Raw genomic sequence first — 26,942 nt, forward strand, 5'->3', positions numbered from 1 at the left:
GAGGAGGCACATTACATGCACATGATTCGCCATATATTGTCATATGACTGAAAAATTGCTAAGTACGACGTTATACCCCAAGAACTCACTCAATCTTTTAACCGCTGTTGCGTTGAACATGCTGAATAAAACTCAGAGGTCGGTTGTATTTATTTTTTGATTAGTTTTTTACGCCATACTCAAGAATATTTTACTTATACGACGGCGACCGTGCCGGATGAAACCGGGCAGAGCCAGGGGAGTGGTGTTATTTTCATTTGCTCCGAGCCTTAGGCAAGGAACAAATAAAAATTACATCACGAATTTAATAAATTTGATACTATGGGTCACGAATTGTATATTCTATTCATCCCATGATTTATTTTGAACGGTTTTAGGTGGTTAATAGTGAAGACAATGTCTGTTTGTTTTGACAAATATGTAAATGAGATATCGATATATTTGAAACGGTTGGAACCGAACACACATTTCACTAAATATAGTTCTGGAAAACATTAAATGAATCTGTGATTTTTGTGACCAGAAAAGATAAAACAGTCCATTAGTGAACGATACGATAGCCAGATTAAATTTTATTCAAAAATATCAGCATTCTTAAAAGTTCATTTATCAAAACATTTGGCTCCAAAACAGTGACCTAAATCTATGTCATATATCTATGACAACTGGTGTCACGCGATGACATGCAGGGTGCAAGGAGCGGTGATTTCGAAAAGTATACTGAACGAAATCTTCAAAGTTAGGTTTTTAACGCGAACAGTTCATCGCAAAACTTATTTACTGGTCTTACTATCCATCTTGGAACTTGCAGAATGCGACAAAATAGTGTTTAAGGTGTTTTAAAGGGTTTGATTTTGGTCCAGTTTTTGGACTTTCTGTGTGGTATACGTGATTTTGAATCTAAAGGTCACAGTGTGACCAGTTGTCGTGTTCGATGCGGTAAGTAGAATGGACTAGATTTAAGAATAATCTTGAGGTACATCAGTTGCAGACCAGTTCATACACACGAGACAACTCTTTGTTGCTCTACAAAGTAGTATGGGAAGTTTGTAGGTGTTCAATTTCGTGAAAATCTGATACCGAGGCATTCTGCTGTCGATGATGGTTGAACTCATGTTTGTGTGCACCTTGTTTTCGGGGTACAAGCCGGGGTCAAGCACTTCATGTCGTTTCATCAAATTTTGCTGTTTTCTCTATTTCCCGAAGATAAGTTCTATTCCCATCCAGTGTCAAAAACCGGTGGAAACCAGTGTCACGGTGTAGTAAGTGATCGCTACCGTGGCTTTTTTTTTTACGACAGCAAACAATAGAAGTAGTCCGGTACGTAGTACGCTTTTGTGTATGCATGGAGTTAATACCTCCGTGATGTATGCAATGTAAGTTCAGGTGACCAGTCAAATCTGCAGATATTTCATATAACGCGTGGAATATTGAAAATTTACGTCACTGTTATTATATCAAGGACAAGGGCAAATTATGGGATAAATCTGTACATATTACAACTAATATAATCGGAAATTGACTAGGGTTTGATGTCTAATATGGCAGTTGTCTGTCCAATGGCCCGTTCATAGATCTGTTTGTATTCATTTTCTTTTGAATGCAACTCGTGTTACAGTATTTATCCAATTTCTATGAAACTTGATGAGCATGGCTGGGATAATACACACTTGTGCATGTGATATTGGGGTTACCTTGCATTATTTATTAACAGAGTTATCGGCTATCCAAGATTTAATCTGAACTTAAGAAAGAAAGTGCTCTTGAGGGTTTTGTAACTCATAGTTTTGTCGGATTGTGTGAAACTTGGCACACGAAGGAGAAGACATACAGATGTGTATGCCCTGTGTGAGTTACGTTTAAGGAGGGGAAGTGTTTGTAAACGCAACTCGTTCATTCTTCAATTAGAAGCTTGACACATATGCTGAGGATGATATATAGGCAGGAATGAGAATTTTTACGCGAATTATTTTCAACGCTATCGCATTTTGTAGATAGAATATGAACGTGCAAATTCGTCCTGAACGGTGTTAGATGAAACCCCTCACGTGGATTCGATTCGATTAAATCGTGCGGCGCCGGAGTATTCGCTATCTTTTGATGTATCTTGCTTACATGAAAACAGCCTTATTTTATAACTGTTTTGAAAAAGGTTCACAATGCCTTTATTCTTGGCGGCTGGAATGCGTACTTTAGACCCCATTTCTCTTCTTAATACACAATCGAAGTCGACCTCTGGAGTGGTTTCTTGTAGTAAAGGTCATTCAATATAAAGGGTCACTAAGTGCATCTATCATGAAAATCTGAACACGTCAGTTATTCGATGTGTGTTAAGTTGGACCGAGTTGTGTGGCTGCATACATGGTTGACAATTTATTTTGATACGTTCGTTCTTTGTGTCTTCATGTATTGAAGACGGCATTGACTTAGTTTAGAAAGGACATAATTTATTACTATTCTTCCAGACAATCGTTGAAAAAGATATATCATATGCCGATAACGCCAAGTTGAACTTGTATATATAACAGGTTTATTGTTTGCTTTCAATAGTACTGTATTTCTTTAGGTGTTTGGTCAGTTTTTCTTAATGATTTCTCCGGACCCGATGGCTCAGCTGGTAAAGCGTCCGTTTCGGGACCGATAGATCCAGGGTCAATCCTGGTTTGGGTCACAGGAGGCCTTAAAAGAGGGAGCTGTAGCTTCCTCGCTTAACGTTCAGCATTAAGGAGATAGTTAAACGACTGGTTGACTCGTATCAGTATAATGGCTGGCGTGGGGAGGCTTACTTCGGTAAGTCGTCTCATTGAAGCAGCACTAGATAAATGAGCGAAATCCGTCCTGCAACAAGGAGGCACATTACACGTGCATGCACTTTACGGACACCTTTGTTGTCATATGACTGAAAAATTGTTAAGTAGGACGTTAGACCCTAAGCACTCACTCACTCTTAGTTTTTCACTATAAGTCTCATTGTCAAAAAACTTGGTAGATAGATGATGACGGTTAAGCATTTTCATCAAGAGTCAGAAGAATAACTTTACTGAAGAAGATTTGACAGAGTACAGATTTCGTTGCTCGCTTGGCTCTATGAGTATTAGGAACGGAGCCAAGTACTGACCGTCCCGGTATATACGATTAGCCGTGCGCTGCCACTAGTGAGATGTGTTGTCATATCCTCGGCATTGAAAGGGATTAATGAAAACACATTACTGGGAAAAGTCTCAGTTTGTTTCAATTGCCAAAGATCTTTTTAAAAAAAATATGTAAAATGTACATTAATTAATTATATAGTTGAATACACGACCGAACTCAAGATATGCACAAGACCTGATAGTAGGTATTCTCGGTTTCCCCTCGCATTCAGCATAATTAAGGGAAAGTGGAGCCAGGAGATAGACGTGAGTTTCCTCAGGGCTCCCATCAAAATGCTGGTCGCCGTCGTAAAAGTGAAATAAAACACCAATCAAATGAATAAAATAACTAATTGGCTGCAATTACTTGGGATTATGCCAAGTAATCGTGCCCGGTGTGGTCCACTATTGGAAGGGACTGTCAACTATGATGTCTCTATCATAACGTTTCAGTGAGTCAGCACTAACATATATTTGTAGTCAGTTTGCATTTTATCGAGGATACATTGCCGTAATATGACCATAATAATACTGAACCCTAATGGGAAAGAAAGCAACTGATAAGTACCTGAAGGCACTTTTCTCCATGGCCATCGTATTTATTGGTTTCTGGTAACTGTAACTACAGTAATTTTCCTTTTCAGACTGAGATGTGCATTTTGTTCTCATACGTCGATTACTTTCATGTGTTACAGTAGAACATCAATTTACATTACATCATTTGTAGCTTTTTATTTCGAATTGGCCTGTAAACTCCATGCTACAAATATTGCGGAGAGTGACAATAAACAAGGAGCAAACAGCAACATACACTCGCTATCTACCAACACGACTTGATAACCTAGGAACATATGGTAAAGAGACTGCTGGTGGTGAATCCGATGTTAAGGATGGATTTCGAATCAATTTTCTCTGGTGTCTTTTTGTGAAGTCGCATGTATCCTATCGGTAGAGAAGAGACATCGCCCCTGCAGCTTCTATACACTATCCTACTATCAACATGGAATGGTACCATGTAAACACTTTAACCTATTTAAATTTCCTAATCATGTAGAAAACTTTGAATGGAACCTCACAGGAAGTAGCCAGCATCATATTCCTAACTATTCCAGACGGATTCCTTTCTCCCTCAAAAACAACAAGAAAACAAGAACATCAAAATTGCTTGAGGCAATGATTTATTTGACTCAGTGTTCCATGTAGATTGATCCATAGTTCATTTGAATGATAATGAATAGAAGATAATGACAATGATTAATCTTCAACTATAGATCGCTTTATAAAACAGCAATGCAGTGTATTCTCACAAGAATTGAGTTTTTAAACTCGTGCTTTGTTAAAAAGGTTTTATTCAGACTTTATTCAGTAGTTATTCTGTTCAGTTGTCATTAATCAGTCTTGCGGAGTGGAATAGGATATGTAGGTCTATGGAATGGAATTACCAATGACAGTCCGTCGCCATGCTTTAACTGGAATTAAAAAGGCAATGATAAGTTAATGAAAAATATCACGTTAATTGTAGTTTTAAAATTCAAATGGCAATAAATTAGAAATATTATCCCTTTTTACAAGCTAAATGTCCATGCACAGGCATATCTGGATGAAGATCTGGAATGTTGCATACTTAGGAAGCTTACAGCAAAACGTTTTGACAGGCAGCTTTGGCCCACAGCTCATCAGATTTACGTACAGTTATCAATGACTCACATTTTCTCCATATAAATTATTATTGCCACATACTTTAAGCGTGAACCCACAAGTATCGCTTCAGTGAGTTATTTTAGTGATACATCCTCTATTATTGACATAAATAAAACTGATGCTTAGACTACTTGCCAATTCTTTGTGCCACATGGAGCACAAATGATTGAAAGATCCGATTCACATTCCATGGTGCGCGGATCGAATCTGAGCCCTTCGGGGCATTTGAGAATGTCGCCATCTTGACTGCCATTTTCACATCGGTAGTAGTATTCACAATCAGTGCTTAGGTCAGGGTAAAAACCGGTTGGTAATTGCTTTGCTTGACACGGATCTATTTCGGCTTGCTCACACATCATTGTGTCCGGGTTGTATTCCTCACCATCCGGACATTCTGTAAAATTAATTTTACGAACATTTATGTCTAATAAATATGAATTCAATGTTTGTTATGCAAATTTATATCTCGTAAAGGCCTTAGTTACAGATTTACACTTTACCAGTCCAATCATGTAGGATGACACTGTCTGGATTTCACAAGCTCAAACTTTGCCTAATTGCACTTTAACGTCCTCAGTTTCATTATATGGAAAGCCGAACTTTTAAAATCACTATCCTCGCTGTGACAGAAAGCAAACAAAACCCAAATCATTTAAGTGCGACTTACTAGTAGATCCACATCCATTGATAGGGGCCCAATAGTTGCAGACGTTGTACCACGTGTTGAAGACTAGCCCTCCTGGGCAGTCGTGAAGGTAAGGCACTCCATGCGAACATTGGTAGAAGGAACGTGGATTTAAGGGATTACATATGTATTGCCCATGCCAGCGACATTTTATCTCTGCAGAAAGGGAAACATATAAACATTGTCAACTTATATCAACTTGTGAAAGGTTATTTAGGAGGAGGTAATGGAGGAGTGATAAACTTGCTCGCCTTTTAAGCCCAAGGTGATGTGGGTTAAACCATATTCTCTGACAGGGATTTTCAGGGTTCTCTTGCTTTTATTGTGCTCAGAGATATGGTCCAAAAAACAGGTCGACGGCACACTTGTGTCTGGTCTTATGAAGTTCGATGGAGGCCAATTGCTTTCTATACTAAAACGACGTATATCGAATATGGAACAGTTCGCCTGTAACTTGCCAAATATTAAGGAGTCTAAAGCGACATGCGTATGATCGTTAACCATAACGGACTTTTCAGGTCAATAATGAGGAGGCAATTCCCAAGGCAATGTTCAACACAAACCACCATGGAACTAAAAAGGTTTATAAAGCTGAAATTTACCACGGACTCATATGAAGAGAAGCAGTCGAGAGTTTTCATATGACAAAAAGACGCAAGGAATATTCTAGGCGAATAAATTGACTCTGTATACAAATCTTCTGGTATTGTGTTAAAGGTTCTACACATGGCGTGTACATATCTAGCCCTGTAGCATTTGTTAGATCCCATGTGTTATGTGACGATTTCAACCAACGTCACAAGTTATTACTGCAAAAACTAGTGTTTCACGGTTATTCCATCAAAAGCCTTCACCCTAAGTTTCTTAGGTTTTACAATGAATATATAATTCTCTTGTACGTACATATGGAAAGGGCATCCAGAATTATGAAAATGAAAACCCCTAAGTATGCAGCTAATTACAAAAAAACACACAATCGCCGTTTCGTTCCATAATTTCCAGGGCAAATATCTGATTCTTACTGACCCACTGCTATATAGTGATTTCTGTACGTGTTGTGTACGGAGGTAAAAGCATTCTGTAATATAGTGTGAGCATATGTTAATGTAAATGGAACAGACATACATAAAGGTACATAGCCTACAATAAACCATAATACTTCATTCATTTACATGATTTACGTGACAAATCCGTTCGTAAGAAGGCGTATGCTATTTATACATATTATGAACAGCATCATGGAAGTCTTTAAACGACAACTGTAAGTAGTAATTCGAACAGAAGTCAATGTTTAATACGCATTAAGCAAACATTAAACTCATGTTTGCCGATGTGATTTCTGACACATAAAGAATATTTCAATCATGTGTAACAGCATCCTGGAAGTATATGGCGAAAGCAATAATGTCCCCCCGACCGGTTTGAGATGTCAAACATCACAACCTATCAAAACGCCCATAACTTTGATGAAAATGGACTAAGCCATGATTCAATTTAGGACAACCAATAGTCTGGAAAACTATGAAAGTCCTAACAAAAATAGTCGCAATTTCGCCCTGAAATGAAATGAAACTGACAGAAACTTGAACTGAAATTTGTCAAAGGGAATCTATGTACCAATTCATCACGATGAACCGTTTTGCAAAATGCCCAGAAAACTATACGAAACAGCAGACGAGTGGCCTAGACGGTTGACATTTAATGCTGGCGATTTGGTGCGTGACTCTGAGGTCGCTGGTTCGAAACCAGCAGTGGTCTTAGCCAAATTTCAGCACTAGAATCTGTGCTATATTCAGAAAGTGTAATCCCTATTAACGATAATACTGTTATAGGAACACAAACGACCATAGTTATATCCAAAATGGACGAACTGTCCGAAATTCGAAGGCAATTCAGGACGACGAATAACTTTGTAAAACACACTGATAGACTGACAAACTAACATACTAATTGTAAACCTATTGTCATATCCGGCACTAGAATTATCAGGTGTGTCAGACATAACTATACAATGGGAATACAATAGAACTTAACAACAGGAAATTCACTCTCGACACATTAAAACCCTTGGAGAATGTCTTAGTAACACGTAGTCTTCTTTTTGGTTATAAGACAAACAGTAAAAGAATATAAAAAATAAAGCAAACGCATTACATTGTGACTCATTTTGACATTCGTCGTTTGGAATTTTTGTACGTTCCCCAACTTTAGAGTCACAGTTTAAAAGGGTGTGAATATTTTCTTTGTAAATGTGTATAGAAACTAATCGTCCTTTATGTTTGCTGTAATAAGACAGATTTATAGAAGGCTAAATGCAACATATGTCGGTGAATATAAGCATCATGTCCAATACCGATATACCACTCAAAGACCATGAACGGGCGTCACTCAGACCCCCTCCCCTCCCCTCATCCTATTTTAAATCTGTGTCCAGACCATTGTCCGACTTAAAGTCGTAATATCCACCAGGTTCCACTGAGTAATATTCCCAAAGAAGTGCGAAGGATCCAGTTCAGTAGTGACAAATTTAAAGACGCTTCATTGTGTAAGAATTGTCACATGCATTTATAAAAGATCATAATAAGTGTCTGAAAGGAATTAATAGGCCTATACTGTATGTACATATGTACAAAAATGTACAAAAAGCCTGCATATTAAAGCAAACACATGAAGTGATCAACAGATATGATAGGAAAATCCAAAGGAAAATATAGTGTGAAATTAAACAGAAATCTGAACATGACGAGCTTGAGGTTGGGTTGGTTGGAACATGTTCAACAGATTTTTTACAAGTTGCTCAGGTACCTTTAAGAGTTAGGGTGATTTATGCAAACAGGAAGAATTATTTACCACCTCGGAGAAGTATGTCTTGTTCATTGTTCTTATAAGTAGCAACCAAAAAGCAAGACTTAGATATATCAGAATATGACAGAAGGTAAATAGGAAAATATATTACTGGATCGGTCAACGTCAGGGTATTCATCGATGTTTTTGATGGGAACACACTTTCCTCTAGCGGCGTTGAAGAGTTGTCTTGACGGACACCAGAGCTTGACAGGTCGACCATACACGCATTGGAAGTATGTGTTTGCCTGCTTGGGATTTGGATAATTCTTGGGACCGTGCAAACCCCGGCATTTCGGGACGTACTGCGGTGTAGCTGCTGGCTCAGAAACTTCACACAAGGCTGGGGAAGCGACCAGGAATACGGTGAAGACCGCTTGTAGCAGATGCATCTTGTGGCGTGCTGACTTGGTTTTCTCGATGAGCAGAAAAGGGCTCGCCCAAAACAGGCAGGGCAGTCCTTTTTATATACTAAGGTGCCTAGGTAAGCTTTCTATGATCACAGCGTGATTTACAATCTTCAGAGTTTGCGTCTACGTCAATCCTCGAAAGTAGATATGTAATATATCGCCCAATCTCCAACATCTATTTACTAAGCTGTAGAATTTTTAACTCAAACTAAATAAATAGACAGGTGTAACTGAGATAACCTAATATAATTTATCATGTTAATGCGGAACATTTTCCTTAGATCCATATTTACTTTAATGGACCAATAGCAAAAGCAAGATTTATGTTTTTGCTTGTATACTTTTGAAGTAACATATGGGTGCCAAAATTGGGTAATCCGTAACAGACGTTAAACTGTGTGTACTTTGTGTCCTCATATGATTACCTTGGAAATGTAATTGGAGTACCTTCTGGGAAGTGCAACGCCTAAGGCCTATAATTCATGCGCTCATTGCCCACACGTTGAGAGAGGATAGGGGATGTATGATCCCCCTCCGTGTTCATTGTACAACAAGGGGGCTTTGTTCCCGTGTAAAAGTCACAAAAGAATGTATATGACATTCTACTAAAATGGAAGTTATTTGATTCTTGTTTATCGCGATACCTCAGTTGGGTGAAGAAACCACAGGGCCCTGAGTAAACCACGGACAAGCTAATGATGAACTTTGAGCGACGCACAGACTTTCACGCACTAATCATTGAAGACACGCAGGTGACCATCTGAATTAACATTTAACATAACGCATAACATTTATCTATAAATTCCATGTTCAAGGACCGGATTTAATCTGCATAACATAGAGTGTTTTTATTTGCCTACAATGTGATTTGATTTATTTATTTGGTTTGTGTTTTACGCCATACTCAAGAATCTTTTACTTATATGACCCCGGCCAGCCCGGGGGAAACCCACGACCACCCGCACGTTGCGGACAGAACTTTCCACTCATGGAGTTAGTTACAAGTGGGGTGCCTTGCACAAAGCAGTCGAAAGTCTAAGTTGGTAGTAAATGACCAGGATCACAATCGTAGCCTTAGCTAACAATCGACAGCCCCTCGCACGAAGGGATTGTAAGATACGATCCGCCCAGCTGTAAATATTTTCAGTCGCCCCAAAATTAACGTTAAGTACAAATAGGTATACTGTTATATAGTACTTTTCGGCACGGTTTGAAAGATATACAATGTAATTATCTCAAAAAGATCTTACGAGCATGTTTTCAGATATTGTTAATTGCTGATTAATTTTGATGTAGAACTCTTTTGAAAATGAAGGCAAGAAAAGTAATTGACCGGTCCAATGTCTATTTACACAGGCCACCTTTATGTACGAGTCAAATTTGGCCTACGGTCGCGATTGTAACTTTACAAAATTCACAACCTCCTTACAATTCCTTTGTACAAGCGGCGCAACTTATTTTTAAAATCAGTTGTAAACTCAGTTATAGGGTCTAAAATCCATTGTATCTCTCTGTGCAAGAGGGCCCTGTATATTTTCATTGTTTTAATGTGATTGTGCATTACATGTGATGAAAACATATCACTTTAAGTGATTCTAGACCAGTGACGAATAATGCGTTTCAACATCAGTGCTTTTTTCGTAGAAAATTACGGTTAAGCCATACTGCTATATAGGGGGCGTTTAAGTAGCTACTGTTTAAGCATGTACATAAACATAGCATAAAACCCTAACAGTTATATCAGTTTTCTCCATTATCGTCTCATAATGATACATTTCAGTTTAGCCTCAAGGATATACCACACAGGGTCAATTTTAATGACTTGAACAAAAAGTTTTAAGACATGAATGTTTAGTCTCTTGATATTTCAGGATTATGGATGTGGAACTAGACAGAGCCCAGGAAAAACATCCCCAGCTCTCCAAGTAGCTTTCGAACCTCTGTACCTAAAGCCCCTGTCGAACCAGTGGGCCGTGACTGGATTAGAACTATAGTGACCACAGTGTATATTATAGGTATATATATGGCATCAGAAAAACAAGTATAAAACAATCTCCTTGGGTCGTACACATGAAATCACTATGTTTCATTTATTTATTTCATCGGTGTTTTATACTCAAGAATATTTCACCTTAATCTATGCATCGAAACAGACATTTGCATCCTAACCGAAATAATTGCAAGTTCAATTCTCAAAACGACGTTTAACACAAACTACCAAAGAACAAAGAAAGTGTATAAAGTATGAAATAAGGATGGAATCATGAAAAGCGAAGCAGTCAACATTTTTCATTTATGTTGGAAAGACAAAGAATGATATAGGCAAGTGAATGTTATCAGTATTCAAAGGCTGTGCCATGTTGGTATATTTATTTATTTATGTGATAAGTGTTTACGCCCTACTCACGCCTTATTTCACTTTTACTACGTTCGCCAAAATGGTGGGAGGACACCAAAGGGAGTCCGCGCGAACCCACGACCATCCGGTGGCTGGTGACAGACCATTTTGGTGTATAAGTTTTCGATAATAAAATATGTATCTCACTAGAGCTTTGATTGAAACTGAACGAATATACAGTTAAACTGAATTACACACAATCCTGAAGCACAGTGCAAGAGATTTTGGACGCTCCATCTACATTTACTTATTTATACCATCACTGTTTTGTCGTAAAGTCTGGAAGCGAGAAGACAGTTTTTAATGAAAAAGATTTTAGTGATGAGAAATTCTCGATGAAGAACGAAACATCCCATGAAAAGTAACCTGCAGTAGAAATGAGTAAAGCTTTGTTATCTCTGATGTTAGTTTTAGCGGTGACCAACGACGGCCAGCTTTGTGGAAACCACCATTTAGAATTGTCGAAATAAGTGCCTTTTACAAAATAACAGCCTCGTGGACGCGTTTCGTTTAAAATCAGTAATTAAGTTAAGTAATTGATAAAGCTTGTCGCTTTCAAACTTTAGAATTTTTTATAATATAAATATATAGTACAATGGCGATTCTAATATGTACTGAAAGGCAAATAATTTGAGCTACACTTAATAAGTACAGAAATTTTATTTGATTAGGGAATATGGTTTTTGTTAAAAAAATGTTGGAATAGCCTCGTTAAGATGAATGTAAAGTTTACGGGGTCGCCATGTGTCAAAGGGAAATACAATTACATATCACATGAATATACAGCCCGAAATAAGAAAAAACTTCACTTTAATCCGGCTTTCCAGAATAGTAAACCTATTGATCTTGTTCTCTGTGAGTATTTTCCTTGTTTGTTCATTTTATTACTTATTTATTATATAATACCCCTGTTTGCAAGCTTTCTGTTAGGCAAATTGTCAGGCCCATCCACACATCATCAACTTTCGTTTTTATGTTACGTATTACATGGACCGCTTCGGTGGGCAATTGGTTAAAGGATCAAACCTGGGCCGGTTCATTTCAAAGACTATCAGTGGTACTTGTTGCTGCGGCAGTACTTTGGCGGCATGTACTCTAGCTAGAAGGAGACATAGTATATGTACATACACCTAATGTCTCCTCGCCGTCATTGTTAAGTAAGACGTTAAACCCCAAACATGCACTCACTCATACACACACGCACACACATACACGCACCCACACATCAGGGACCATCAAGCTACATTAAATATTCAAAATTACCCCCGATTTCGGAACATGATATAGAGGTGCGTGTACGAAGCATATGGATTAGCGGTGGTTTAAAACGTACGACTTAAAAACCTAAACATGCAGTTCAGTACCGCTGGTGAATATAATAATTCGTTACCATTTAAAATTAAGATATCTTATCCTCGGTTGATCTATTCACAGGTTGTGAGGTTACAAAACGTGAAATAGCCTGTAACCAATGAGAGATTTTCGAAGTAGTAGCTCATATAGATAAATTTTTCGACGTTATTGGATTTGGTGGTGGAGAAGGGCAACTGAGGAAGAGGGTGTTCATCTACTATCTTACAGGCAGTGGCACAAGGGCCTCCTAGGTATGTTATTTAAGCGCATAGCTCTAGAACAAAAACTTGCCCGTACAGTTCACTCAGCTGTGAAGGGTCCACAAGTAATTTGTCTGTGCACATGAAAGCTGTTTACATGCTTCATGTTAACGCTTGCACTTTTTCAAATCTGTGTTCAGATGGCTTATATTGATCCATATATAAACGTACACGTGCATATGTGCGTGTAGCAAAACCTAAGTGTATTTTTACAGTAAAGTTTGCCGTCAATGTGGGCTTCTCTCCACAATATGGCTGCAAAATTGCCGGTGTGGGGTTAAGCCATAATCATTCATATGGAAATAAACAGCTACTCTCTGACTGTAAATGTTTTTCATGTGACGAAAGTTCACTTTCAGTATCGACTAACTAAAGACGCTCGTGGCATGCAAAGTGGCTTTGTTTTAATTTGATTTTTTGATTAATTTGATTTGTATTTTACGCCGTATACTCAAGACTATTTCATTTATACTACGGCGGCCAGCATTATGGTGGCAAGGGGGGAAACCCATGACCATCCGCAGATTGCTGGCAGACCGGCTTTCTTTTACACCGTAGCTGTACAATAATAAAAGAGGCACTACGCTTGTCAGTGTGTGTTATACATTTTTTGTGTTGCATGTTGCGTTTAATGTAGCAGATAACACTCGAATGTTACTTAACGGCATGTATTGTTCCTATATTTTATTCTCAAACTATTCTCAGTATGCTGTATAGCATATAAGCGCTAAATGAACAGCAAATTGGCAAAAGAAAAGTAACAATTGCATTATAGCATACGAATTGAGAGGAACATATCAAGGAAGTATACAGGTGTCCCAACGATAGATGGTTTGAAAGGTCTTCTATCACTGTAAAGGACAGCCATGTGGGTGAATAACACTCACTGAACGTTCATCTTGGGCTGTATCAGAAAATGAATAAGCTGTTTGATAAGTTTGTTGTATTTGGGCAATCTATTGTCGAAATTGAAACGGACTGAAATATAAATATTTATATTGAATTTCTGTTTGGTATGGCCTAATCCCAGTTCACCACTGTAGGATACTAAATATTCATTCAGGGCTAGTACACCATCAGGTAAAGGGCTTACAATAAATTCAAGCATATGGTTGACAATTGCCCTTTCCCTATCCTCTTTCCTCAAGCTCCATCATTAAACAATATCGACTCAAATCCCGTCAATTATATATCAGCTAGTCAGTGATGTATCAGAAATGTGGTAAAACGATTGACTCAATCGTTCCTTTGGAAACATTTTTGTCTGTTTATATGATTGACAACGATACGAGTCAATCAACGAGTCTTTGAAGTTCATTTATCACGTACAAATTCACTCTTCTCGAAGCATTTGTTTTCAACTAAATGGTGGATAACTTTCTAGCATATTGTTTCATTTACGTTTCTTATGCAAGTGTTTTTCAAACCATATAATTTTAACTCAGATTGTCTGCCCTTTTCAGACTGAATAATCATCGGAGATGTCTTGGAATATAATTAAAGACTTAGAACATAATAAAACCAGAGCAATGTGATAGTCCGATCAGAGCAACATTATAAAAGCGGTCTTATCAACTGTTGAATGAACATGTTTAAGTATATGTTACAATTAAACACGTTCATTATCTTTGCAAAGAGACGTTTATCTCGGGTTTAAATGCCAGATATCTGCTTTTTTGTGAGTGTAAACGCAATGGTATATTTTTCTTAATATGATCCGAGTGTGATAATGACCTGGCTTCAAAATGCCATTGTGGACGGTCAGTTGACCATGCAACTCAGTTAACTGTAAATACCATGACAATATGTCAAAAGAGTAAACCGGAATTCTTTCTGATACTGATATACTTTTATACTTTTTCTTGTTGCATAGCAGGGTCTTTTCTGTAATCCCAGTACGGACATTTCATTGTTTAAAAATAACGTGTTGTGGACTACAAAAATTGTCTATCATCAATGACATATAACATCACAAGCTCTATACACATCGATAGGTTAGACGTCTTAATCATTCTAAAGAATGAGCTATTGGATTATTTTACTAATTCATGATGTTAAAGTCCAAAAGCTTGGGTTCGAAACCAATATTTGATTGCCTATGGTGACGCCATAGGTATTCAAAAAGAAGCGGCATGCTGGGCAGTGGGCGTGGATATTAGGACAACAAGCCGTTAAAACAAACTCCACGCAAAGTCTACAATACTGTCTCTGCAAATAAATATCATTGTTTTTAGATAACGGAATTTCCCAACACAAAGCTCTTGAAATCATACTGTTTAATACATGTTTCAAATGAGAGATAAAATGAATTTTTAATCTTTATGTATGTTAAACCAAAACAGTTTCAAAATGTCCTGGTAGAGTCTGAAAAAGGGCTCCAAAGTAAGGTCGATCAAGCTCCCCCAAGACATGCTGGACTCCTCCATTATCCAGCATAACACTTGATTTTTAATATTTATGATGTCACCTGAGGAGTCTTGCTTTGGTTAACGGGCATGTTGAGTGTAATGTAACGAAATAGGAAAAAGTATTCTAACTGCATTTTCCTTGGGAATATGTTAAGCGTGTCGTGTTACGTATCACTGACGAACGAAAATGAGTGATCGTTGTTATTATCGGCCCGCACCCCAAGTTGTGACCTTTCAGTTTGTTTATTTATTTGATTTATATTTATGGCCGAGGAACTACTACATGTATCCCAGTCCAGTAGGGGATGGGGGAGAAGGGAGGGGGTGGGGGAGAAGGGAGGGGGGTGGGGCTGGGACGGCCTAAATCCCGGAAGTACTTGTCATTTTAGATAGCCGGAAAAAATATTAGATGGTTTCTGATAACTAAAATTACAAAATTATAACGATTTACATTTTAGTTATTTTGTGTTTGTTTTTTTTATTCATAATGAATCATAATCCAGTATGCGATGGTCCAGAGTTTGCCAGTGTCCAGAAAACTCTAGAATTGCAGGTATTTGCAGTCGCGTTTTAGGCCATTTTCATATGATTACATATCGAAGCCTGAATATTATGCTGGGAGACTTACACTGCAGAACTGCGATCCTAATTTAAATCGACACTCCAAGATAATGTCATTTATGTGCAGATGAAATTGATCAGAGACTTGCGTATCCAACAACAACTAAAACAAATGCCACAACAATTTTGATTGTGTAATAAGGTCATTTTTAAAATGACAAATTTATTAAGAATTTAGTTACAGAAAATTAAAAATAGAAATGAATTTAATATTTTAAAACTTGGAAATGAAAAGAGGTTAGAATCCGCAAACGGTGGGGGCTAAAAAAAGAGGCAAACTGAAGACAGAAATTTAAACCATCACACCCCCAAGGGAGAGGAGAGTGGGAAATTTCTTTCAAACAAACCACGTCTTGCCTCCCTGAGAGAAAATTTTGGAAAGGCCGCAATGAGGCCACGCTGTTTTCTATATGCTAGTATCACCATAGGGATGAACCCTGCCATGTGATGATCACAAGTGATGGTGCATAGAGGTTATCAGAACTCAGTCAACTCACCCCCAGAAGGGGAGATCACTCTCACAGTGGAGACCAGTTTTCCAAAGGGAGCGTTGATCTAGAATTAAACATTATGAAACGATAATTTGTCCACCCTTAAAGATCATTATAGCCTGTCTATAATTTGTATTTCATGAATGACTAGTCACACCTTAGTCGCAGGAATAACTTTGGGAGTAAATTTTAGGATTTGTGTTGTCAGATTTGTGTTGTTTATATATAAGCGTGTATGGACAGTGTGGTCTACCCAAGGTGGAAGATGGTTTAACGAATATCTGTTAAAAAGGTGTCTTTGGATTTTGTGTCACAGCAAAAGGCTATCTGACCTAACCAGTATTGAGATTTTAGGTCGACCATAATCTAGACCTATGGCAGAATCGGTGACATTTAAAAATGCCTCACATAATGTATATAAACATTCAAATTCGGGGAAAAAGTATTTGGCATATAGATAAATTAAGCCAGTTTAATGAAAATATGAAGAACACTTCGCTTGCTGTTGCTGAAGAGATTATACGCACCACCACTGAAAACACTGTCGAACTACGCGTAGTTAAAAATGCACTGTTAGATGCTGGGCAATCCTTTAGACGTGTTTATGAATTCCCACACTGATACCGAATTGTCTATTACCGTGAGTGAAGGAAAGATGGTGGTTCAACAAATTAATTGCTTTTTCATGAAATCTTTGTGCTTCTGTGGAGAAAAAATATGTTAACCATACTGCCATTAAAAGGAATTCCACCAAAACTATTAAACTGCTTAACTGTGAAACAGTACTTGTTGCTGCCTAGCTTGGCACTCAGCAATGACAGTTTAAAGCAAAAAAGCAGGACTGGTTGGTGCAGTGCCAGTATAATGCGACTGGGTGGAGTGCCATATCTGGTGTCGACTGGTGGCAGCACTTTAGCACTTTGGCACTTTAGTATATGTGATCTTTTCAAGACAATGGAACAATTTCCTCTGAACGCATTTTTCATGATACGAGATATACAGATTAAATCTGCTTTTTGTGAAGGTATGCATTTTAAGGTTTTCAAATCTATGAACTGGTGGGAAAAGTTCAAAATGTAAACTGTTAAAATTGCGCACAATGTGCTTGACATAAGTGAATGCTCCCTCTTACCATTGTTTTCACTTTCACAGCCGTGAGAGGTGTCAAATTCTTCTTGAAGTCAATACATGTGGCACTTCAGAGAGTTACCCACAGGGGTAAAAGTATTGTTGTCTAGTAATGGTTTTACACACGTATTTGAAAGAATGGAAACAGAAAATATTTCATTAGCTTTTTTGAAATGCGAGTAAGGGATATGTAGACAGCATCTATTTGCCAAGATTGGTAATTGGTAACGTAACTCGCCAGTGATGGCTCAATCACTAAAACAGATATTTTATGCCAGATTCGCTTTTTTATGCAATGGCACACGCATGAGTAAAAATAAAGGTTTTTTATCCAGACTTTAACATAGCCATGTACAAAATATCTGCGAGGTCATTTTTAGTTTTATTTTATTCACTATTTTAAAAATAAAATATTTTTATTTTAGTGTGTATTTATACACACTAGTATAACAATTTCATAAAGTTCTGTATATAAAAAGTTTATCTAGCACGAGTGAAGTCCTGTGAGGAATTGTTCTATCCCGTTTGTATACGACAGTGGCGGCAGATTAGGTGTAAATATAGAAAGACGTAGTACTGTTAATAGTCTACAAAGGTACTCACATATTAATGATTCAGATGGCAAGAAAATGCGAAATTTAAATTGAGAAATGGACACAGTTTCTACAGAGATAATCAATATGGTCCGTAGTGCCCAACTTATGTGACTGTATTGAAATCATTGAAAAAAAAAACATTTGACGTCACTATAGCAACAACGTGACGGTCGTGCAATTTGTACGATACGCATTGCTTTAAATACTTGGTCGTCTCACTCGGGTGTTTTCTGATTCACAATACTCAGTAACTGCCGTACAGGAGCCCCAGAAATGACCATATAACCCATACAAAACCACAGCAAGATCACCGTGTGACAAAAAGGGATCCCCACCCCGCCAACAACTCAACCCACCCCATCCAAGCACCAACCCGCCCCACCCTTCTTTACCCGGCTCCGTTTTAATGCCGGCTACTTGTCTGGCATTCTGCCTTTAAATTCGACTTACTTGCAGGATCAGGGTTCCAGAGTTCATTTGTTATATTCGAAACAAACTTTACAGTTCAGTCAGTAATTGGAGCAAATCAAGGTGGACCGTTAAACATTTGCACACTGTAGGTACTTACCCGAGACACAGAGAGTGGGCTAAGTTACACTGACCAGTCAAGGAAGCCCGTATTTTTGGCAAAAGTGAAGTCTACCGTGACAGTGCACAACTTGGCAGACATTATAGTAAATGCTAACTATACACAGGGGGAAGCCAACGCTACGGACAAAAGGTAAATGCGAGGGAATGATTTCTGTGTTTATCATACCTGCATACATCTTGTGTAGTTAGCCTATGCCAGCTATCTCTTTGTCACATTACGGTATTCTTGGAATCGAGCTTTTGCAATTCCTTCAGTACAATGCTAAACCATTTCAGAAATGCAGCCTGGGTGGATGGGCGACGATCGATTCATTTCTGATGGGGAAGGTACCACGGTAACGTAAAGACATACGTGGGTTATGCTCGGCTTAAACAGTGTCCACGGGCCGGAGTGACACAACAGGACTCCGCACCACCATTATGCCCACATGCACATGCTTTGAAGGCCCCATTCTTGCAGTGTGTAATGGACAATCTGAGAATTTCAAGAATACTGCTACACTCCGGAGGGTGAGCATTCTTGAAATGTTTATTGATCGAGCGTAACATCGGCGGAACGGACATTTCAGGAATACAAACTACACAAGTTGGGGAATGTTAACAGTGAGTGGTTGCTATAATGGAGGTAAGGGCTGTGGTGCATCTAGAGATTTGCCCCATCTGATGTGGCAGCATTTTTAAAATGTCCACTCTGCGCATGCCTTCAGAAATGGACGTATCCACATTGGACGCATTTATTGAAACAAAGGTCTTCTCGAAATAAATCCACTTTAAAACATTTAACTAATGTTAGATGGGACTTTGAGGTTTTTGGATCGAATAACACAAGTAATATACAGACAAAGCGGTTATGGTTTTAAGACTGTATCCCGATCGATCAAAAAACTGCGGACCGTATAACACGATATTGTTAGCCAACTGGTTCGGACCATGTGTTGATTCGAATTCCTCTATTCGTTTAGATTGATAAGTGGTACTTGAACGTCGCTTTAGGTTGACAGCTTGGTACAAGAACGTCCTTTTTTGTTGACAGATTGCTTTATGAACGTCTCCTTTGGTTGACATCTCGTATATGAACGTCCGTTTTGGTTAACATCGGGCACAGGAACGTCTTTTTTGGTTTACAGCTGGTAGATGAACGTCTGTTATTGTTGACAGCTTGGTACATGAACGTCTGGTGTGGTTGACAGCTTGATACATGAACATCTGTTTTAATTGACAGCTGGTACGTTAACGTCTGTTTTGGTTGACAGTTTGATACATGAACGTTTGTTTTGGGTGACAGTTTGATACATGAACGTCTGTTTTGGGTGACAGTTTGATACATGAAAGTTTGTTTTGGTTGACAGTTTGATACATGAACGTCTGTTTTGGTTGACAGTTTGATACATGAACGTCTGTTTTGGTTGACAGTTTGATACATGAACGTCTGTTTTGGGTGACAGCTTGATACATGAACGTCTGTTTTACTTTGACAGCTGTTACATGAACGTCTATTTTGATTGACAACTTGCTACATGAACATGAGACTCTATGTGCAAGAAAGACAGTCGGCATGCGGTTCATGAGTTTTCTTTCTTTTTCTTTTTGCCTCAAAAACTGTCTACAAAATGTCTCATTATTGACAACTATCGTCTTTCCGGAAATGACGCTGTTCACTTCGGCTCCAGGACATTCGAGAAGACCAATGGTGTATGAAAATACAATCGACAACTGGTCATTGTTGAGGTTAATGGAATGTTGCACTTTTTTTCTTTACGAATGACAACTATGTACCTTTGTGATAAAGCAAAGCATGCTGGATGGCTTTGCTTCCCTGTTCTGCGTCGTGCAGGTGCAGATAGACGCCCAGTTCTCCCGACCATGTTTCTTCAAGCCATGCTTACAAGGAAAGGCTGTCTATATGGATATGCCAATGCAGACATATTATTCGATGAAAGTCTGGCGTATTCATTGGAGTCTGTATTGTCCAGCAAGGTGCTGGAAGAAAGTGCTTTAGATGATCAGCCTTTGTTCGTAACTTCCCGAAGGACACGGGTCAAAAACGTGACACGCAGCGACGCTGTGGATCTTGTGGCTCTGCGGAAGAAATGTGAAGAGAAAGGCGTCATGGACACAGAATGGGCTGAAGATGTTTTCATAACTTCTTCAAATTTTCCTTGGATTACATTGCCGGATGTAGTCATAGGTTTAGCATCGTACGACAACTGGTTAGTACTACGGGCGAACGAGTTAAGCAGGAGGACAGTAGATATATTCGAGACAACATTGGTTGTTCATCAGTCCACAGAAACGGATGATTTGGACAGAGTTCGCAAAGTCGACTTTTATAACAGGAGACTCATAACAAACATGTATGGAGCGTATAATGATCAAAGAGGTAGACTTCTATGTACATATTTTATAAGCAACTAAAAAAGCCAAATGATGAAATAGTGTTTAGAGAGAGAGCGAGAGATGTACTGTGCACAAAGCATTAGAAATCACAGCTGAGCCATATGTAGCACACAGACTTTCACCGTCAGAAAATGGAATTATAAGGCAACATCATAAGATACAGCCGGGTGAAGCGTTAACATTTTAAAGCATTTGTGGTGTTTAAGAAAGATTTTGTTTAACTGGGGGTAAAACGTACCATGGAAAAAGCGTCTTAATCACCAAAGTAAGTAATTTTTAAACAAACACCTCCATATTTTCTCATGTACATATTTATAAAAAATAAATAAACAGTATGAAACAGGTACTATAAAACGAAAGGAATTTATGCACAAAAATTGAAAAGAATTTTTTTTAACTCCTCTGTTTTATGGATTTTTGAATTTACGTCAAAGCTCGGATTCCGAAATATTCGGATATGACGTCATTCATAAACATTCTGGGGACGCGGGACCAGCATCGGTCCCCCAATTGAGGTTTTACCGAATGAAAGTTGTTTTGATAACTATCACCGTTGACTTCACCACAACAGGCTACTTAATTTCCGGACTTACTGGTCGAAAGCCATTTTTACTCTCCAAGTACAGAACCAGAGAAGCTTATTGTACTTTTACAGGCTAAGCCAAAACATATAATCAGTATTAAGGAATAAAATCCAAGCGTTTCATGTAGCTTTTAAATCCGCAGCCGTGGCAGCGAGGGCTGAATTTGAGCACGTGACCTTGCATTTGTTTTGGTCTTAGCTTTCTGAACGAAGCGCTGATATTAGAGACATGTATGACAAGTTTGTCGAACTATGCCTAGTTACTGTAACTGTAACTGTGCACTGTTACTGTATTTTTTCAAACTTATTGCATGTTTGCAAGGTGTTAATTCCAGTATATTCTGATGGCATTCTGTGTAGACTGATAAAATGATAATTTTTGTGAAGCCATAAGATTAGCCAATCCAGCCAATGTGGTTTTGTCTCTAAAACCGTATTATAAATGTGCATAAATTGCACTGAAGGTTACTATTTCATGTCGGAAAAGTTTGAGGGATTAGGGTAGATAATGGGCAATGTTTTAGACTAATGGGCAATGTTTTAGACTTATAATTCAGTCGGTCAAAGAAAACATACATGATATAACAAGGAATAAAAATGTGTAAACAAGATTTTAGAAAGAAACTACGATAGTAGAGGGAACAGAGAAATGAAAAGTATCTTAATATTTTCTCTATATGTATAGTTCTACCATTCATTAGTATCTTATTAAAGGAAAAGAAGCAAAATGATAAAAAAAGATATATATCCAACGCATAGAAAATACACCAGACATTATACAGATCATTTTGGTTACAAATTATCCCAAAAAACAGTGTGAAATATTCCGTGGATATACAAGCATACACAAATTCAGTCAATACAGTTCACCATATATTGCCTCCGGCTTCCCGCCTCACATTGTCCAGTGCACCCCTGATCCACTCACCAGGCCTTCACGCACATACACGGACATCGCCCAAACTTGTCAGGCCGGTTCTCAACTATCCGTGCGTAAAAACAGGTTATACACCGGTATAAAGGGTTGACTACAAATTATCCGGAAACGGACACCACGTTAACATGCAGATGACAACAATTGGCTTGCCCACATTAGGACATTTTTCAGTGAAAGTGACACCCAAACTCAGCAACACTGTCAGATTTTAAACGATGATCATAACATACAAGGTGTGAATCCCCATACTTATACTGAACTGCCTATTACCAAGAGTGTGGGAAATATGGCCGTTTAACAAATTAAATGTTTTTTTTTTAATATTGCCTGCAAAAGTCGTTATTATGAACTATTTATGAAACTTGAATACACAGATAACTTCATTATTACTTGTCCATAACATGTTTGTCAATATTATATTTCTTACAAATACCTGGTAAACAGAAATACACAAATTTTGTATACTTATGTCGAACAACAATTATTGTATTCACAGAAGACTAATGGCGTTATGTCAGACCGCACTGAACTTCGGATCTGCAATGACTAAGGAGGATTACAAACTTATAACCTTGTGTATGCCTTATGGTTTCGCTTGAAAATACGTAAATTTGCTCAGTTGACTAGATTAATGTTCATTGGCCTTGCATATAAATTAAATTATGACAATCTACCAAAGGATGTTAATCTTGTCCACTGTGAAATTCTGCTGCAGATAATACTGATCGCATGACTGAGCAATTCAGCGTGTGAATTTTCAGATGTTTTCTTTGAAAAGGAAGGTCATTTTTATTTTTATTTTATTCACAAAGATACATTCTATTATTCAAATTTTATGAAGCCCTCTATATAAAAAGGTTATTTAGGGCGAGTGAAGTTCTGTGAAAAATTGTTTTAAAAGTGTAAATATGCAAAGACATAGTACTAATAATAAACCAAAAAGGTACTCACATAATGACTTAGATGAAGAGAAAATTGATTTTAATTAATTTAAATTGAGTGAGTGGGTGAGTGCTTAGTGTTTAGTCGCAGTTCACAAGTTTCAGTGATATGACCACGATGTAAATTGAAAAATGGATACAGTTTCTACAGAAATAATCAGTATGGTCCATAATGCCCATCGTATGTGCCTGTATTGAATTCAGAAAAAAAAACAGTTGATGTCACTATGGTAACAAAATGACGGTCGTGCATTTTGTAGGTTAGGCATTGCTCTATATACTTGGTTGTCTGTCTCGTGTGTTTACTGATTCACTGCCGTACTGGAGACCCAGAAAGGACAACATAACCCATACAAACCCACAACTAGTTCAGCTTGTGACAAAAAGGGATCCACAACATCAGTCAATCCATGGAAAGGGCCCTGGTGCATGATTCGCTTGGGTAGTAGCTCCCCTTCACTTGTATGCCCCCCACCCCGCCAACAACTCAACCCACCCCATCCCAGCACCAACCCGCCTCACCCTTCTTTACCCGGCTCCTTTATAATGCCGGCTACGGGTCTGGCATTCTGCCTTTAAATTCGACTTACGTGCAGCATCAGAGTTCCAGAGTTCATTAGTGATGATCAGAACACAAGCTTACCCTTCAGACAGTAATTGGAGCTAACCGGTAAACATTGGAAAATTGTAGGTAATTACGCGAGACACAGAGAGTGAGCTAAGTTACACTGAACAGGAAGCCCGTATTTGTGACAAACGTGAAGTCTACCGTGACAGTGCACAACCTGGCAGACACTATAGTAAATGCTAACTATACACAGGGGGAAGCCAACGCTACGGACAAAAGGTAAATGCGAGGGAATGATTTCTGTGTTTATCATACCTGTATACATCTTGTGTAGTTAGTCTATGAGTTAGCTATCTATCTCTTTGCCAGACGAGGGTTTCCGTGGAATCGAGCTTTTGCATTACCTTCAGTACAACGCGAAATCATCAGTGCAGCCTGGGTGGATGGACGACGATCGATTCATTTCTGATGGGGAAGGTACCACGGTAACGTAAAGACATACGTGGGTTATGCTCGGCTTAAACAGTGTCCACGGGCCGGAGTGACACAATAGGACTCCGCACCGCCATTATGCCCACATGCACATGCTTTATAGCGTTCTTGAAGGCCCCATTCTTGCAGTGTGTAATGGACAGTCTGAGAATTTCTCACCCTCTGGCGTGTAGCAGCATTCTTGGAATGTTTATTGATCGAGCGTAACATCGGCGGAACGGACATTTCAAGAATACTGCTACACCAGTCGGGGAATGTTGACAGTGATTGGTTGCTATAATGGAGGTAAGGGCTGTGGTGCATCTAGAGATTTGCCCCATCTGATGTGGCAGCATTTTTAAAATGTCCACTCTGCGCATGCCTTCAGAAATGGACCTATCCACATTTATTGAAACAAAGGTCTTCTCGAAATAAATCCACTTTAAAACATTTAACCAATGTTAGATGGGACTTTGAGGTCTTTGGATCAAATAACACGAGTAATATACAGACAAAGCGGTTATGGTTTTAAGACTGTATCCCAGTTTTGGATATGTCCACTGCCATAGGAGCAAGAGCTGCATGGTCGATAAAATACTGCGGAGCGTGTAACAGGATATTGTTAGCCAGCCATGTTGATGTCCTCTATTAATTGGTGTAAAATATTTCAATGTCCGGACCAATTTGTGCCATATCCGGTTTGATTGAATAGACGATAATGACTTAAAGCGAATTTGGCAATATTGTAGCTATAGGCAGAACATATTTAAACAAGGAGACGAGACAATGGTTTTCGATGCAATACTGAGAACAAAATGAAACAAGTCAAATGTCCAATTTTAAAATCAGCAAAGATAACGCACACTTCAGTTAATGCACGTTCATGTTTATAAAATGCAATGTACATGATCTAAAATGAATGGTCGAAAACTAAAGGCCCGGTGACACCTTGACTGCACATCAGCCACATTATGGATGAAAAATACCAGAGCCAGGAAAGAGATATGGCTTTCGGATTCCTACTTCATATAAGTTTTTAGTTATTTGGTGATTTATGTTGAACGTTGTTTTGATAATTGGTCTTACGATTACTGACTCGGAATGTCCGTTTTGGTCGATAACTGGTACATGAATGTTTCTTTTGGTTAACAGCTGGTACATGTACGTCTGTTTTGCTTTACAGCTGATACATGAACGTCTGTTTTGGTTGAAAGTTGCTACATGAACGTCTGTTTTGGTTGACATCATGCACATGAATGTCCGTTTTAATTAACAGCGGGTGCATGACCACACGTTTTAGTTGACACCTTAGTACATGAATGTCTGTTGTGGTTGACAGCTCGTACATAAATGTCCGTTTTAATTAACAGCGGGTGCATGACCACCCGTTTTAGTTGACACCTTAGTTCATGAATGTCTGTTGTGGTTGACATCATGCACATAAATGTCCGTTTTAATTAACAGCGGGTGCATGACCACACGTTTTAGTTGACACCTTAGTACATGAATGTCTGTTGTGGTTGACAGCTCGTACATAAATGTCCGTTTTAATTAACAGCGGGTGCATGACCACCCGTTTTAGTTGACACCTTAGTACATGAATGTCTGTTGTGGTTGACAGCTCGTACATAAATGTCCGTTTTAATTAACAGCGGGTGCATGACCACACGTTTTAGTTGACACCTTAGTACATGAATGTCTGTTGTGGTTGACAGCTCGTACATAAATGTCCGTTTTAATTAACAGCGGGTGCATGACCACCCGTTTTAGTTGACACCTTAGTTCATGAATGTCTGTTGTGGTTGACAGCTCGTACATAAATGTCCGTTTTAATTAACAGCGGGTGCATGACCACCCGTTTTAGTTGACACCTTAGTACATGAACGTCTGTTTTGGTTTACAGCTGGTACATGGACGTCTGTTTTGGTTAATAGTTTGGTACACGAACATCCGCTTTAGTTGACAACTTGGTACATGAACGTTTGTTTTGGTTGAAAGCTTGGTACATGAACGTCTGTTTTGGTTGAGAACTGGTACATGAGCGTCTGTTTTGGTTGACAGCTGGTACATGAACGTCTGTTTTGGTTGACAGCTGTTACATGAACGTCTGTTTTGGTTGACAGCTGTTACATGAACGTCTGTTTTGGTTGACAGCTGTTACATGAACGTCTCATTGGACACCTAGATTTCAACATGAGAATGATAACATCATTCCAGTGTGTACTCTTTTACATGAAGTGCACTTTTATAGCTCAAAATTGGGGCCTTCATAGTCCAGAGGCTTAGCACACCAGCAGGGCGGAAGGGCCCATGAGAATTTCATCAATGCGGTCGCTGTGAGTTTATGCTGGCTTCCTGTCCGGCTATACGTAGGATGGTCTGCCAGTACGTGGGATTGTCATGGGTATTTCCCGGGCTCTGCTCGATT

The 26,942-nt window shown here is 38.6% G+C and overlaps 2 protein-coding genes across 2 annotated transcripts; one reads left to right on the forward strand and one right to left on the reverse strand.

The window, feature by feature from the left end:
* Window positions 1-4,286: 4,286 nt before the first annotated feature.
* LOC135471719 (protein obstructor-E-like) lies at window positions 4,287-8,796 on the reverse strand. Its single transcript, XM_064751037.1, has 4 exons — window positions 8,474-8,796; window positions 5,500-5,673; window positions 4,968-5,226; window positions 4,287-4,600 (listed from the first exon to the last, which is right to left on the reverse strand). The coding sequence occupies exons 1-4, from the start codon at window positions 8,751-8,753 to the stop codon at window positions 4,597-4,599; spliced, it is 717 nt and encodes a 238-aa protein (XP_064607107.1). The 5' UTR covers window positions 8,754-8,796; the 3' UTR covers window positions 4,287-4,596.
* An 11,591-nt stretch (window positions 8,797-20,387) lies between these two features.
* LOC135471017 (uncharacterized) lies at window positions 20,388-21,032 on the forward strand. The gene has a single exon (XM_064750065.1). It carries the CDS (start codon window positions 20,388-20,390, stop codon window positions 21,030-21,032), a length of 645 nt encoding a protein of 214 aa, XP_064606135.1.
* The last annotated feature ends 5,910 nt before the right edge of the window (window positions 21,033-26,942 follow it).

This window comes from Liolophura sinensis, chromosome 7 (assembly GCF_032854445.1).
Source record: "Liolophura sinensis isolate JHLJ2023 chromosome 7, CUHK_Ljap_v2, whole genome shotgun sequence".
In the NCBI taxonomy this organism is placed as follows: domain Eukaryota; kingdom Metazoa; phylum Mollusca; class Polyplacophora; order Chitonida; family Chitonidae; genus Liolophura; species Liolophura sinensis.